The sequence below is a fragment of the Antennarius striatus genome, chromosome 10 (assembly GCF_040054535.1).
Source record: "Antennarius striatus isolate MH-2024 chromosome 10, ASM4005453v1, whole genome shotgun sequence".
In the NCBI taxonomy this organism is placed as follows: domain Eukaryota; kingdom Metazoa; phylum Chordata; class Actinopteri; order Lophiiformes; family Antennariidae; genus Antennarius; species Antennarius striatus.
In genome coordinates, this window is record NC_090785.1 from 4358902 (window position 1) to 4376774 (window position 17873).

Below are 17873 nucleotides of genomic sequence, written 5' to 3' on the forward strand. Positions count from 1 at the left end.
GCGTGTGTGTGTGTGTGTGTGTGTGTGTGTGTGTGTGTGTGTGTGTGTGTGTTGTGTCAAGTCTGTGTGTCTTAAAATTCAGTGTCTCACTTTCAAATAGATTCCACCGTTGGTCAATAGCAGTTGCTTGGATGTCATTTGTGTTAGTACCATTGGACTCTCTCTCTCTCTCTCTCTCTCTCTCTCTGTCTCTCTCGCTGACACACACAAACACAAACACACACACACACACACACACAGTCGCAGTGCAGAATTACGGGTATTTCAATTCCACAGAAGCGTCAGCTGAGCCAAGCTTCCGCTTCATGCCAGCATTGACAGAACACCTCTTCTGCTTTATGATAACAATAATAGCAAATCTTCAAAACTTATTTTGAAATCTGAAGACTTGATTTGAAATTCAACTCCTTGCTCTGGCTCAATCAGAGATGAGTTTGTGAGTTCTTTCATAACATATTTGATTTCCCTGAAGAAATCTTGGACAACCATAACGCCACTTTTTTTATCACATTTAAGTGTGATTTATGTTTTATTGGTCATCTACCATAAATTTCACTTTTGAAATATTCTCACGGCAGACAGCGTTCACCTGACGTCACATAAATGACTCAATCTTCAGTGTTTTTACATTTTTTTAAAATATACAGGGGTCAGAAGAAATTAGATTAGAAGATTTCACAAAGGTTATGTAGCTGTAATATACAGTATAAAAACAATTCAAAATGCACCACTATGCCCTGTGTGTGTGTCCCGTTTTTCTGGTGTGTTCTAACATGTCCATTCACACATTGTTTGTGTGAATGGGACAAAATGAAAGAGTGTATAGGTGCAAACAGATGCTGTCACTACCAGTCGTTCCTGCCGCTCAGTTACATGGTTTTCATCCGGATGCTGGGGTGTTCCATCACGCCTAACCGCTGCTGGGTTTCGTCTCATTGAGGTCACGGATGACGTCAGGAGCTGCTGGATGACGGGACTAATCACTCATTGCGGTGAGAATTACGAAGATATCCTTTGCCTGTCGAAATAACACGAAGAGTCAGGTGTCAGTTTGTGAACGTGCTTTCTTCCATGATGAAATCACGTGTGTGTCACACACATGTTGAATAGGCCTTTAGTGGCGTCATTGTGAAGCGTGCCTCATTTATCTTTACTGTGTTAAGAGTTAAGGAGGACAGCCCAGTACATAATTAACCAGAAGCATTAATACCTAATGAAGGCAATGCAAAGCTGCAGGATTCCCCTCAGCTAAAGATCTCTGGGATGGAGACTCACACCATGAAGGATCCATCTGTTGCACACAAGAAGGGATTCAGGAGAAATTTTGAAAAATATTAATTTAAAAATGCAAAAAAATATCTTTCCATTCCATATATATTTCTTTCCTGTGAATGCCACTTAAATGGATTCTGCTTTTGGCAAAATATTTCAAAATATCTCTTCATTTTTACTTTAAACAAAATTTGAAAATTTTTCCAAAAAATTATCTAAAAATAGTCTTTTCCAGAATTTTCAACCAACACCTTTCACAAATTGGAAAAACGTAACCAAATAATTGCTCTTTTATCTTGTAATAGTTTGTCAGTATAATGTTGTTCAACTTTCAGGCATCTAAAATCTTTTCTAGATCACATCCAAGAGTTTGAGTGTATTTTGTTAAAGGCTGTGAGTATGGAATCGGACAAAAAACTACAAATCTGAAATATCAGTTATAAATTTTATTTTCCATTAAGATTGTGTTAGCTAACCTTGACGCTTAAACTATTTATTCGAGCAGTAGAATCTCTTTTCAGTCTTGCGATGTCAGGAAGTCCTCATTTTCACCACTGTCCATACAAATGACTTTTAACTCCCACCCCCCCCCCCCCACACACACACGAGCTTTACGAGCTATCCCTTTACGTGACACATTAAATATAAAGGAGTCTGGTCACGTTTCAAAAGGAGGGCCCCTTGTTCTATGCCAGCACTAGTTTGGTGATTACCTCCAACCCTGAGATTAAATATTCAGCTGTGTCTATTGGTTTGTTTGCTTGTAATTGACACAGTTACTGGAAACAAAGCTGGGCTAGCAGTTTTGGAGATTTTTCTGACACATAAGATGCATGTTTTTATTATTATTATTATTATTATTATTATTATTATTATTATTATTATTATTATTATTATCATTATTATTATTATCATTATTATCATTATTATTATCATTATTATTATTATTATATATCATTATTATTATATATTATTATTATTATCATCATTATTTAACAAATTTCCTTTTTTTGATATGTTAGAAAGTATGCTGTGTGTACAGTGTAAATCTGTGGGTTTTAAACTATAATGGAGACACTTTTAGAACCAGAACTGGACAAAAAAGCATATTTTCCAGACATTTGGACCAATTTCCTTAACACAAACGCACATATTTAAAACTTTATGGGTCATGTCTCTTGTAAATAATTCAGCAGACATGCATCCTTCAATTCAGGTCAATTTTTTCCATGTGTTCGTTGTAGATCTTCTTCACAACCACCTAAGCCTGGAAAAGACTCCCATATCAACATTTTCATCACAGATGCTGTGGCCATGGTTCACGTTAAGACAGGTTTAAAAATCTATGTTTGATCATAGGCACAGGGAACGCATGGATAACGTCTCTGGAAGCCTGCATCTCCAAGGAACTTACAGTACACAAAATAAACAGGAGTTTAAATAAAAGTGGATGCAGGAAAGGAAAACAGGAGGTGGAAAAAGATGAATATCTGGAACTGCAAGAATTATAGGTGTTTTATGTGTAATTGCTTGCACAATGTGGAGTTTATAATATATCTATTGCTCCAGGCTGGAAGTCTGTGATGATTTTAAGCTTTATAATAGAAAATAATTGGTTCCAACACTTTGTAAGGAATAACAGTAGCAGCAGTAACATTTTAGTTCTCTCTTCAGCGGAGGGAGATGTACTGTACATCTTCATGTTTGACAATCCTTCAGTAAGAGGTAGATGATATTAAAACAAACATCAACACAGCGTTGTGTTAGAAGCATCACTTTGAATCAAACTTCAAAACAAGTCATTACAGGTCCTGTGGACTGTACATTCTCAGGAACACAGATCGTATTTCGTTCTTTGGCCGTGTTTCAGTCATGTTCATATATCAGTGCATGTTCAGCGATTGCACGTTGCAAGAATTCCTTTTAACTCTGTTTAACTGTTCAGTTTACCTTCCTGATTAGATTTATATCAAAGAAATCCCTGATGGTAGAAGGGTTATCTTTAGCTTGGGCATGGAGATACTGGAACACCATCAAGTTGCGAATCAAAGTGTCTTACATTGTAATATCTGCACATGTTGTTCTGCTATTCATGTTACAAAGTCTTCAAGCCATTAAATTTACTCCGTTCAACATAAATGTCCTTGTTTAGTCTTGTTTCCACCAGCATATTTCATTCAAAGATTTTCTTCATCTGTTAGCTGTGTCCTGTGTAACCTAGATTTTAGTGGAATTAGTCAATTTTTAGAATCTGCATTAATATAGTGTAAACATATTACATAACATCAACATAAGCCTGGATCAATGTCTTAAAACACTTCAAAATAGGACATGTCCTGGGAGTGAACTTGTGCTGCCTTCATGGTGAATTTGACGGCAGTCAGTGCCAGAAACGGATTGGGTGTATTTTTTCTCTCACCCCATCTATCTCACATAACACGTCTGCATCCGAGGATGCACATTAGTACACTACACAGACATGTTAATGTTGTAAAATCTTCTTGGAATTCTGAATTGTTGCGTAACGGGATTTGTCATCATCTATATGATGACTGACTATAGTGACTTTTTTAAAAAAATTACAGTTCTGATTCACTCTTATTTGCCTCCCTTTCTTGCACAAAGGAAGCAAATGTGATGTAATGTGTTCAGTTTTGAGCATCAGAGGTGATGGTTGGAGGATTTTGCTACATATCCAGACCAGCTGTTTGTCCTATTTCCATCCTTCATGCTAAGCAAAGCTAACTGCTACTGCAGCTTCATATTTTATTGACTGACATGACTGCAGGATTAGACTGCTAGAGGACTTCCCCTGTTCCTCATTCCCTTTTTCTGTCCCCCTTTATCTCATCATCTTTCTCTCTTCAATTGTATCCCCATAGTTGTCTTTCTCCATCTCTCTCACCCCATCTATCCCACATCTTTATTTTTACCTCTTTCCATCTCTCTCTCTCTCCAAATCCGTCTACCATCCTTCTCTCTCTCCATCTCTCACCCATTTACGCTTCATCTTTCTTTTTTTGTCATTCATATCCCTATCTTTCTCTCTCCATCTGTGTCACACCATCCCTCTCTCTCTCCCCATCTATCCCCCCATCCTTCTCTCGCTCTCAGTCACTCTCACCCCAACCAGTCAAAAAAGAGGATCGCCACTTGAGTCTTGTATCTGTTTGGAGTTTCTGTCTGTTAAAGTCGGAGTTTCCTCCCCGTTGTGTCCATCTTTTTCCTCAAATAATTCTCAAATTTTCAAAATGGTAATTAAATCAGTTTATTTTATTTAATTGTTGCTATTCTTTTTTTTAAAAAGTTTTGCTTGTTTGTTTCCAACCACTCTGATAAAGACTTATACAAACAACTAACTTCACATTCCAGTCTTGTTTAGAGGATATTGGATAACTTTTACATTCTTAGTCTGTGACTTCACTGTGTATCATTAAGTTTAAAATATCTCTGGTATGAGAAATAATCTTGTTGCATTTCTGCCTTCCTTTGGCTTCTAACTTTTCTGTTTGAGCAGAGTATGGATTTCTGACACAGCTTCACTCACTACCAAAGTGCATGGAAAACTCCAGCAGCACTTGTCGTATCAGGAACAACTTTATTAATAGACCAAAGTTCCTGATATGACAAGTGCTGCTGGAGTTTTCACTTCATCTAACCCTTCTTCCACCTACTGTACATTAACACACCTTATATATCAATGTAAGACTTTCTGCCATTCCGCTGTTACCGGGTCTCACCAACTGTTGACCCGTCTTCCTCACTGAGTATGCACAGAAATGCATTTCTACACAGATTGACTCAACACTCTAAAACATACGATGTGAGCTTTCATGTAGCTACAACCCTTTAAGACATTAAGTGCTCTCACATACTTTGTTGGAGAGATTTACAACAAAACAGATCAACAGCCAGTCTCCACTTGACCTTAATGACATGTCTGTTCATCTACTACCCGACATGGATAGAGGGGATTTTAAACGATAGTCTCTTCTATATAAAGTTCCTCTTGTAGAAGCCATCCAAACCCAAACAACTGACGGCATGTTTGTCTGCTCTGTTCTGCTTGTGTCCAAGCAGGTATATTTATGTCCCTGCACAAGTCGTCTGTGTATAATATTCTCTGAGACTCAGGACTGTATAAGGAGGGAGAGTCCATTTCAGTCTGGGTCTGATTTGGCCAATTTTTCAATGGAGGAATTTTATTTTGGATTCTTATTGCATGAAGTTATTTTCAGATGGGCCTCACAGGAATCTGATCTAGAGACATTTCTGACTTCTATATGAAAAATGTATCTTATTTATGTACATATTTATGTTCTAAGAATATCAGTAAGAGTGTAAGAAAATAAACTGTCAAGTTTTAAATCTTAGAAGACGTGCACATCTAAAACATAAGAGAAGTACTACTTTTGTTTCTTCTTCTTTTAATAATTCAATTCAATGAAAATTATATTCACACTCATGGTGACTTCAGTGATAATAAGTCAAAAACTGAATACAACAAGCTGCAAACATGACAGCTTTTCACGTCTCTGCCCAGAGCAGTTGTTATACTATATTATAGTCACACTCCGCCCCCACCATAACCACCTGAGAGGAATCATCTTCGCACACCCGCCAGCTCCTTGTCTGCTCAGCTACCCACGCTCACGCGGGGCTGCACCGACACAATCAATGAGGATGAGCTGTAATGACAGCGGTAATATTCTGGTTTTGCGTGTTTATCTGTGAATTCTGGAACGCTGTTTCAAGGAAACTGTAAAACTGTTAATGCTCCTCAGCATCCCATTATTGCAGGTAATTACTAGCATGTGCACACCTGTCTGTCTGTGTGGAGTCTGTCTGGACCTGCTTCCACTTCCAAAAAAATTTAAAGGTTCACGTTATTTTCTGTAATTATTGTCAGCATCGTCCTACATGTCTGTGCAACAACTGACCCCCCTGAATGTGTCTCTGCATCCATGAACTCTCATACGGAAGTGAAAATTCCCTAATATACGGGGATATTCTCAGCAGATTAAGATAAATGCTGGTTTTGTTCTTCATAATAGTGTAAATGAGTGAAGAAGCCATGGTTTTAACAGTGATTGACACAGATCTGAAGAGTCCCATGATTTGTATAGAACACGACAAGATGCAGTCTGATTTATTTCTACTGGCATTTTGGAACTTTTTTCAGCTCCAATCACTTCTCCACACTCATTCCTCTAATCCTGACTCCAAACTACCCTCTTAAATGAGGATTAGCCACATTGCCTGACTTCAGAGGGCAGTCACACAGCAGATAGAATGGGGGTGCAGTGCAACATCAGGTGTTTACCTCCAAAGCTTTGTAAGGATTTTTAACTATTTTGTCTCAACCACCAAAACAACAATAACTTGAACCAAGGCAGTCGCAGACTGCAACATGCCATGATACCCCTGAATTCAAAATGTTACCCTGACCTACTTGCATGGGTCCAAGATCAAAGGTAGTGCTCTGACAAAGCACTAGCTTTGATCTATGGTCTTACGCTAGCCTTCTCCCTCATCATCCTGTCTTATCTGGTTCCTGAGAGTACAAAAGTTGAAATTTGACCTTAGCCTAGCTTTCTCATGGTCAAGGTCATCATCTCATTTTCATCCCCTTTGCCGCCGGAGTAATTTGCTTTTTGTTTCATCTTTCTATCTGCAACGGTTGCAAAGATATTCGGTGGACATACGAATGGACAAACACTGACAATGACAATACATCACCGCTTTGAAGCGGGATATAGTATTGTTCAATCAATAATCATTGATTTAATTATTTTATTAGTCAGGCCACCTGAGGACATGCCTGGGACACTTCAGTGTGGAGTTTGCTTATTCTCCACATCTGCGTGGGTTTCATCTGGTTTCTCCAGCTTTCTTTTTGTACATCTTTCTATGTTTGGCCCGGCTATAAACTGGTGACTTGTCCAGGGTATACTCCTGCCCATAGTGAGATGGGATAAGCTCTACCCCCCCCCCCCCCCCCATGACCAAGGATGAGGAGTAACAAAAAATTAATAAAAATCGAATGAAAAATGTTTTCTATCAGTCCTCACAGGTTTACAAGGATTTTAAAAACAAAAGAAAACCTGTGGGATTGTTTTCTGGAACAAAAGAAAAATTGTCTTTCATTCAGATTTTAAACCTTCTACTCAGTAGACAGATCATGTTAGTTAAGCAACGTGTTTGCAAACTTTTGACTAACGATCATGATCATATCTGTCTCTTTAGACACTCTTTGTTCATTGATATTGAACCAAACAGCCCAAACACTCTTAACACACCCTCTGCTGTGTTTGCCTTCAGGGTAAACTGTACTATTTCCCTATGAATTAGTTCTGCACTCACACTCCTGCCAAGTCCACTAAAAGCCATTAGACACAGTGCAGGTTAGATCACTGAGACAAATGGAGTTTACAAACCAGTTTAGGTCCAAGTTTAAGTAAATATGTTCCCTCTGTTTGGGTTGAATACGGTCATGTTGAAAAAATTAAAGATGTGGACAGAGGTGCTGGCGGGGTTGCTCAGTATTCAGAAGGTCACTTTTACGGAACAGCTGTTTTCCTGCTTAGTCTGAAAGGAACACTCTTATTTCTCCATCTGCTACTGTCAATGTCTCTGTATGAAATGTACAGTATATTATCAAAATATACTTTTGATTTATTTGTTTATGCTGTTTCAGCAGCACATATACAGCAATGAAGCTGAGTTGTGGATTTACAAATGACTGTGGGTCTATTGGGAGAAAAATGTCAAAACAAAAACAGCAAAATTCAACCTGATTTATATTTAATGTATATACATTTGTCTTGTTGTCAGTTAAATTCAATAATAATTATCAACAGAAGCAGTTCAGCGTCCACAACTGCATCCTCAACCAAAGACAGCAACGTCCCGTGACTTACCCTGACATACTTTCAGGGTAGGTCAGGGTACCCTGAAAGTAGTACCTCACTACTACATAGACTCGTGCATATGGAGAAGGCCAGTGTGAGTAAGACCATAGATCAAAGCTAGTGCATAGGTAGATCAAAGCACTCAGTTTGTGTGGAGCCTTCCTACCAACACAGCTCAGAAACAGAAACCAGGAGCAACACGCTTACCATAAATCAGTGAGGAACACTATTCTATGTGATATATTAATAAATATAACTGTTGAGATACTTGTCAGTGCTGTCCTGGTTAAGTCTCTTAATCACCACCATCTTTGGTTGGTTAGTAACACCAGTTTTAATTAGTCAGTTGTCATTTTCACTGTACTTTTCAAATCCTATTACTGCCATCAATCTTTCTTTCCTGCAGCTGAAAGGATCTAATGGATGGAGACAACACATGTCTGACTGATTATCAGCCACTTCAGCTGAAGGCTGGAGCAGACAGCTCACTGATGTCTTCTATCCTGACACCAAAAGACTAGAGTTAGAGTCACATAGCCTCAGTGTCCTGTAGGGGGGCACAAACATGCTGTTCATCTGTCATATTTTGGTAAATAGTACCAGGTGTCATGACCCACTGTCATTTACGGTATAACTAGAGGACCAAAACTGAGACTGTCAGCACTGAGATATAAGTTCCTATTAAACAGCATTTTACAGATGTGTGTGTTAGCATTAATGTAACCCCACACTCATGAACATGGATATGCAGGTGTACAAAAACAGAACACACACACACACACACAGAGACACACACATGTCAAGGGTGCAGTCAGACGTTTCATGGCCACAGCTTTGAGTGGTGACAGGAGGTGATTGTATCAATCAAGACAGAGAGGAAAAGACAGAGGTCAGATGGACACACACACACACACACACACACACACACACACACACACACACACACACACACACACACACACACACACACACACTCATACACCTCATGATGCAGGATGGTGATGAATTCTGTTAATATCCAGTCAGTGCGCCCTTGGTGGGGGGCCAGACCTTCTTCTCAGGGCTATCTCTTACAGGCAAGTGGCCCAGCCTGATGACATACCAAAAGTAGATACAAAGCATTTATTCATACTCATAGAATAGAATAGAATAGAATAGAATAGAATAGAATAGAATAGAATAGAATAGAATAGAAGTGTAAAAATGGAACACCGTTTTGGAGTTGTGTACTTCAAAAGATGAAAATATGTTCATTTTTAAACAAAACACAAAACTCAATGTCTATTTTTTTACATAAAGTAAATATAAATTACTATAATAATACCTCTGTTGTGTAAATTTTCTCAAAAAATGTATTTTCTAAGAAGTAGCATACCTAAGTCAAGACGAAGTCCATATGTGGATTTTCTTGGGTAAAAAATGATTTCTAAGAACTTCTGACGCGCCCTGAACTTGTAGTTCTATGGAGCATTCACTGATGACAGTGGATGATGGGATGTAGCTCACAAGGGAAGTGTCCAGCCTACAGATCATGATGGATCCACTGACGTCAGAGACCAACTGATGTCATCACTGCGTGTCAGAATCCTTTAAACAATACGTCATCGTGTTGTAGCGTGACAGGTTTAATAAATAACAATAACAATAACAACAACATTAGTTTATGATAAGTTTATCTTATGATAAACGATAACATCCATCCCGCTGCGACGTGACGCCGTTTTCCTCTGTCTGATGTGGAGGCTGTAGAATCACGTGGATCTATTTTGATTTTCTTCAATTGTTAAATCGAAGTTCTTTCCAGCAAATGTTCTGCCCGGTGTTGATCTCGACAGGGACCTTTGGGAGCCAAAAACTACGTCGCTTCAACCAAACGAGACCTCAGCTGCCCCTTTTTCGGATGGACAGTGTGTGTTTCTCGTTTTTCCGTCTCTTCTCATGTTCACGTCCACTTGTCATTCGCTGGGAAGTGTGTGATTCGCTGCCTGGCCGCGCATATTAATGAGGACAGGACGGAGGGTTGCCTTTTAAGAGGGCTGGGGTCTGCGTCTCCTCAGTGGACGAGAGACAGGTCTGAGCTGAGTCCGGTCGGTGCGCACAGGACGCGCAATCCGCTTTCCAAAAGGACTCCTAGTAGGAAGCCCCCGGCGCTCTTCCTCTACCATCCAACAGTCGCAGCAAGTGGATTTAATTACGCCACTTTAGACTTTTGTTGATTTTTTTTGTGTGTGTGTCGTTTTGGTGCGGAGATCGAGTGGAGAGCTGTTATTTTGAGACCAACATTTTTTTTTACCCCTGTAAACATGAGTCGGTGCACAGCGGCGCTGCTCCTGTTAGTGGTGGCCTTATACTTCCTGAGCGCAGAAGGTAAACCTGAGAACTTTTTAATCATTTTATGCTGCAATTAATTACTTTTGAAAAATAAGTGTTTGGTGATGTATTTTATTAATTAACATTAGAAATGCGTATTTTCCTCTGTTACGCGCGCCCTAAAGGATGAATCAGGGTCTTACGTGCAAAACCTGACTTTTTATTCAGAAAGTTTGACTTTCCGTCATAGATGCAGAAATCTGCAGCAACAAAACAACAACTGAAGTTTCAAAGTTGTTGCTTTTGCTTCTGTGTTTATATCCATCAGATGACTTAAAGCCACCTGCTGCATGTCTTTTATTCTGATCGCATAACATTCAAACACTTCGTTCAGAATATTGTATCCATAAATACAGGTAACTCCATAAATTTGATGATGCTGTTATCTTATTTACCTTAAGCGTGCTGAGGTCTGGCAACACATGTCGAGTTCATAGAGTTATATTCTTGGGCCAAAAGGTCATTTTATATGGCAGACTGGATATATTCATCTTTGTGTCCACGGTTTTGTTGCGCTGAGAGCTTGTGACAGATTTAGGAGTCGGTCGGTACGGACAGATAGAGGGTGATGGATGACGGAAACCTTGGACTATCCAGGTCGTCACCTCCCATCACAAATGTACAACCCAGCAAAACTAATTTCCTTTGTCTCATTTATGAATCACAACTACTGCAAACTAGAACAGGCGGGACTTGAATAGAATAAATGCATAGACAAAATAAAAGAATTATAAAAAACCTGATTTTGTGTTGAAGCTCCTGTACTCCCTCTCTGCATGAAATGAATTTATTCAGTGTGAACATATGCATCTTCAGTTGGTCCAAACATCAGAGCAGTTTCTTTTTATCAACATGGGCAAAATAATGTGCAGCCTGGGGAAAAAAACAACCCACGACTTTCATGCATCTGTTAATTTTTTGTTAAATCTGAACATGTTTATGTATGACTTCATCTTTAATGAAAACATTTGCTCTGTATAAGTATGTGAATTAAGGAGCTGCCTGAAAGAAGTAAAGCCTGTGTCACAGGAATCACAGGACTTTCCCACCAGTAATCCCCTCTTGTCATCGTGCACTTTAAAGATAAACTGCAGACTGTTAAAGAGGCATTTACTGCCAAATCTCAAAGAATTCACTTAGTCTGTGTCGCTTTCATAGCTGGAAGTCATTTGGGGATTAAGTTTGCAGGTTCCATTATGTTTCTGTTTGGTTAAAGTCAGTCTGAGTCTTTTGCTTGTTTGATTTCTCAACAGCTTATAAATGCAGGTGCACCCGAAAAGGACCAAAGATCAGATACAAGGATGTTCAGAAGCTGGAGATCAAACCCAAACACCCCTTCTGCCAAGAGAAGATGATATTGTGAGTGAGACTTTTATTCTCTTTCACTCTCTTGTTTGCTTAAAACTTTCTTCACTCTCACATCTTCCCATCTCTGTTTTTTCTTGCCCTGGATTTCTGCTTCTTCTTCTTCTTCTTTGCTGTTTTCCTCACCTTCTTTCTCTTCCTGTTTCCACTTTTTCCTTTCTCCTCATTTCACCTTTGTGTGCTTATTTTCCCTGATCTTGATTTGCTCCTACCAGCTGCTTCTAGTTTTTCTTTCTCGATGCATTAAAAGTCATAGTATCTCAGCATTCTGGTAGCTGCTTGGAGCTCAAATAAACAGCATGAACAGTGTCAGTGACACTGTACAAATAGCCATAAAATATTTGGCAGCTGAACAGACCTTTAAAGCGCTTAGAAAGATTTACATTGTGATAACTGATTGTTTAATTACACTCAGCAGTCAAAAGCAAACCCTGATTTCTTTTTGACTGCTTTCCAGAATTTTAAGGTGCTTTTAAGACGCAAGTCCAGTAAAGGGTTATGATTAAAATCCAGTTAATGATAATTTAAGGGATTATTATTGTATTTGCTATAAATGATGTGATTGGCGTTATGTCCTTGCAAATATTCTTTGCAATGAGGGGATTTTTTGCTTCCTGTAGGAAGCATGGTAGTGAGTTTTTCTCACCAATGTGCATCTTCAATACACTTTTCAAATTAAATGTTTCAAATTGACAACAGTATTTGAATACAAGTGTTCCCTTGTCTTTCCAGATATTGACTTGTATTTTTTTAGATAACTGTTGAATCACTTACAGTTTTACCTTTCCTTAAATTTTAAAAAATAATTATTTGATGTTTACATTGACTTTTTAGTATTTTTACCCTTTTATACATAAAAAATGTTGAGCTGATTAAACAGATTACATATATCTGCAGCGTGATCTTTTATTGCTGTATCGGGCCTTCTCTTGTGGTTGATGTTTTACATTTTGTAGGAAGTGTGAGCTGTGATTTTTATGCAGAATTTATTTGAAGTTTCCTGTCAAAATCAAATGAAGTAACAACAGATGGGGTTGTGTCACACTCCATGGTTTCTGTTTTGTCTCCAAGATCCGAACTGTGCCGCCACCTGCTGGTCAAGATCAGTATTACACAGAGGCCTCAGCAGTGACCAGTAATGAAGATGTGACTGCCATATGCCTAAATGTGTTTCCAGTGTCGCTGTGACGTCACGACTTTCCGAGATTAAAAAAAACACATTACCCGCATAGTTCTGGTTTAAAATTGAGGTTAGAATTAGGGTTGGACATAAATTGAATAAATACACTGAAATGCAAAATAAGATGTTGGGTTAAGGAAAATATTTACATTATAAACCTCCTATGTTTTATTAAACATATTATTATTTTATTATGGTTATGTACTGAATTGGAAAACCACATATATTTCTCTTTTAAAAATGCTAAATGAAATGGATTTTATACATCCTGCTTTTTTTCTCATCTTAAATAACACTTAATGCACTTTGCAACATAGGTCGGCATTCAATTATTGATACACATGTTTATACAGTGGTGGCAGAGGTTACTCTGCAAATTGCCACCTACTCACTAGATAAAGGAAATTGGGGGTCAGTATTTAGCCCAGTGTTGTTTTTGAAGAACTCCCATGTGATGTGAAAATCACTATTATGCATTCAGACTTAGATTCAGGAGACCATAGTGTGAATGGTAGAACTGGTATTAATCAACCCACTGGTTTGTTTATCTGTGAGTGTGTTACCCACCACACAGCCATTACTTCAGGCTGTTCTATTAGCATGAGTTGGGGGCCACCAGTCACTGGTGCCCAGTGAAAAATGGGCCTCAGCAGGTTGCGGAAAGCCATAGCAAGAAAGAGAGTAGAGGAGAACTGAACGAGTCTCCCCCTCCCCGACTCCCCCTGCATTTGTTGTGGTCATTTGGCTTCCTCCACTCCGTTTGGCATTCAGAGCGAACACTCCAAACTGCACACACAATCGAGGAGGCCCGATCTCCCTTCTTCCTTTATAAATCTTTACTGTCTCTACATTTTCTACATTCGCTCTCTTTTTCAGTTCAGTCGTGTTTCCCCACTTCATCTGTATTCATTCATTTCTCTCTTTTTAATATTGTTGCTGTCGGGGCCAGAGCTCATGTTACTCATTAGTATATGTTTTGACTGTAGAAGAAATCATGTGAAAAGATTTAAAAAAAACCTCAAACACAGCGGCTACCAGAAGCCGTGGATGGACTTCAGGAACTGGGGCTGATTTCAAGGTGACTCAAGCTCAAACTCAGCTCTGCTGAGCAGGGTGAGAGAAACGGTCACGGTGTGGTTATTGGAGCCTTGGGGATACGACTCCATTGCATACACACACACACACAAACACACTTCCACATTCTCTCATCTAACATGGAAACAAAGACCAGTTCATTCATAACAAAGTCCATTTAGCTCTAACATCCAAACAAAGTGATAACTGAATTTACAGGGAAAGAGAAGCAAAACCCTTAAATCAAATCTTTACAGGGACTGAATGCAACACTTCAACAGTCACCTCTTTTCTCTTGAAATCTACTCATTAAGCATTCATGGTGTGATGAGGCTTTGACTGTGTCACTGGACAGAGAGCCCCCCATCCAAGGGTGCTTTTTCCCACATTTCGCTTGTTTGGCCTGAATTGGCCACATGCAGACATTTAAACAAGGGTGACAGACAAATATATAACAAATAATTCAATGAGTCTGGATGTCACATTTTTTTGTGGCAGCTCCATAATATTACTCCATTGGCAAGAAAGTGGTCATCCTGTGCGGGCTGGTCTTCTGAATGGAGACTGTGTTTGACTGTGGAAATGTTACTGAGGGGGGTGCAGCACATATTTCACACATAAACATGTCAGATGTGTTACAATGCCTCTATTCTCATTTCAAATTACTCAGTCCAACCTTTGGAGCTGTAAAAAAAAAAGAGTAAGGATCTCATTAAATAAATGTAAATTCTTCTGCTTTCTAAACATTCTGTTCTTTTTGTTTTTCCTTTTCCATTCCCATCCCAGTGTGACAATGGAGAACGTGGCACGTTTCAAAGGGCAGGAGTATTGTCTCCATCCCAAACTTCAGAGCACTAAGAATCTGGTCAAATGGTTCCGCATCTGGAAGGACAAGCACAGGTACTATGCTTGATACTATATCTTATTAGTCTCCGACAAAATACAACATATTATTTATTTTATAGACCCTATCATTTCCGACGAAGTGGTTGTGTTTATGACTGTCGTGTTTGTCTCTATATATTCAATCAGTTATCAATGCAAACAGACATTTTTTATAATGGAGGTCATAAATCCCCACAGCATTAAAGCTTATTTTTGTGTCTTCCTCAGGGTGTATGAAGCTTAAAACAACGGCTACCCTTCACCAAGACAAGTATGGAGTGAGACGTAATAAAAGAGATGACAAGATCACCATGATGGTTTTTGCTTTGTACCAGATGTAATCTTCAATCCGTACTCCTCTCTTTCCTTTCATGCACATTCTGAGATATATTTGTTTTCTGTATCAGATGACTTGCTCTTTTTTAGTTTTGCCATCGATCTAGTTGCGATCACTCAAAACTCCAGTCTTTACAACTGTAGTAATACTCTTGGGATAGTGGATGAGACACCGGTGTCTTTTTGGACATCTGCGTTTGTTTTGATTTTCAGGCTCCTTTCGAATTGAAGACTGAATTAAGATGGTGTTAGACAAACTTCTCATGAAACATATGGTGTGTATGTTTCAAATATTAATCATCTTCAACAAATCTGTATTCAGCATTGAAAAGTAAGGCTTTAGTAAATTGACAACATTTGACATCTGGTGATAAGGGGTTGTAGTCAAAATGCAGCAATAAAAGTCCTCAATGAATCTCTTCATTTTCATAAGAGATGTCAAACAAGCCCACAACTCTGCTGCACCAGCTAGGTAAGAAATTATCTAATTAATTCACATGGAATTTTGTTCAATACATTTTAAAGTCACAAGAAGTTCATTAGTGCCATTGATGCACAGGCGTGAAGTACAGTCTGTGGACTGGGGCTCGTTATAAATCGATTATGGAACTCTAAAAGAAAGAGGCTGTCAGCGATTTACAACAAAGGACTCACTGTTTCATATTTTCAATGGATGACAGATTTTTTTATCGTAGCCTCTTGATATAAGTAAGTAATGCAGAAATATATCATACAAACATATCCATTGTAATGTAACTGTGCATCTAAAAGGCTGAGGTGATATTTCAATTTTTATTTCTTAATGACACCAATATCCCAAACAACAACAAAAAAGCCCATCAGAATCAACTGCATCTTTGTAAATCCTGCTGTTTGGTTCTGACTGGTCCAAGTCCGTTCAGTAATACTTAAATGCAATAATAAGGTTATAATAGCAACAAACCAACAAATCTGTCTATTGTTATTTTCAGCAAATGTTATTCACCAGCAGCAAATGGTGCAGCTGTTTGGGGTTATCTGCTGCAGATTGATATATGATCTGTGCTGCACTCACTATTTACTGTGCAGCGCTGCAGCTCAATGATGTTTCAAGTGTTTAGATAACAAGGCATTACAAAGGAATGACACATTATTTCTTAGATAGAAATTTGATCTTTGAAAGTCTTGGTTCACAATTGTTTTTAAGGCACATGGTGACAGAAAAATACAAAATGTTATCAGACTTATACTTTAAAATAAACTTTGAAATGTGTAATTGTTCTAATAATCAAGCATAGTAAAGATTCAATTTAGTTATGGAATTAAAAGGGGAGATCGTGACAAAAAAAAAACACCCGTTACAGCACATATTTAGATACAACAGGCATTACATTTCTTCAAATTATGTTCATTTCATTGTCTCCAACATGTGTGATGGAACCCTTGTATGATCTATTCTCTCCTGAACTATGCTGTTATGCCTTTATGTCATCATGTTATTATTTTGTATGCTGTGGATAAAATTTCCAACACTGACTGCTGACTGCTTTTGTATAACTCGACAAATCAACAAAGGAATTCACTCAGAAATGAATCTGCAAAAATACACAAACATCGTATTCTCTTTACTTTGTGAAGAATGTGTTTTACTCTTGTTTTATATCTTATATATATAAATATACAGACAAAAGAGCATTTTGTAAATTGACACTATATCATATGTTAGTGAGAATTATTTCCCCAAGGAACTTCTTAGCATCATGAATATTGTATTACTGCATTATAGTTGGGGGGTGGGGTTGTTTGTTGGTTTTGGGGTTTTTTTTTTTGCTATTTAAATCTCGGTTTGGTAACAAGTATTTGGTGAATATTTGGACCAGCCCACCAAACACACAGTTAAACATTCCATTGCTTGTAAAACAATAAAGACAGCAATAAAGTGTCTATAGAGCATGTTGTGTTTGCTTTGTACTCATTTCAGCAGGTGGTGGACTTCGACGGGAAATAACAACTGACAGCGCCGTGACATAAATTGGCCACTAGATGGCGCTATGTTCCAACTGATTTTTATTACTTCATCAGCGTCAGTAATTTGGTTTTCGTTTTCGAATTATCGCGTATGAACACGTAAACAAAAAACGTGGATTAACTACAATGTGTCATTAGAATTTCGACAACTGACATAAATCGCGGTTGTTGAGAAACACGATGAAAGGTAAATGAAAGCTCCACAAAAATAAAGAAGAAAATGTCACCAACAGATCTGTAAGCCCTGTAGCAAATGCTGCACTTCACGTTTTTAATGGTCTAAGATTACTTTCTAGTAGCCTTTCATACAACGTCTCAGATGTAATATTGTCTAATAAAACCGGTAACGTACAGTATAACATTCTATTTAAAACTCAAAATTTAAGTAAGTACAGTTAAAATTGCCCATGCATGCATACTGTACATCCTGCACCTGTATGCATTGCGATTGTGCAACAAGATGGGGATTTTGC

The 17873-nt window shown here is 38.3% G+C and overlaps 1 protein-coding gene and 1 long non-coding RNA gene across 2 annotated transcripts; one reads left to right on the top strand and one right to left on the bottom strand.

Moving 5' to 3' along the window:
- Positions 1-650: 650 nt before the first annotated feature.
- LOC137603014 (uncharacterized) lies at positions 651-11059 on the bottom strand. The gene is made up of 3 exons (XR_011037223.1): positions 10949-11059; positions 1211-1291; positions 651-1018 (listed from the first exon to the last, which is right to left on the bottom strand). It is a non-coding gene; the product is annotated as an uncharacterized lncRNA (long non-coding RNA).
- Positions 10157-17325, top strand: cxcl14 (chemokine (C-X-C motif) ligand 14). The gene is made up of 4 exons (XM_068326182.1): positions 10157-10550; positions 11807-11912; positions 14959-15072; positions 15286-17325. Exons 1-4 carry the CDS (start codon positions 10487-10489, stop codon positions 15299-15301), a joined length of 300 nt encoding a protein of 99 aa, XP_068182283.1. The 5' UTR covers positions 10157-10486; the 3' UTR covers positions 15302-17325.
- The last annotated feature ends 548 nt before the right edge of the window (positions 17326-17873 follow it).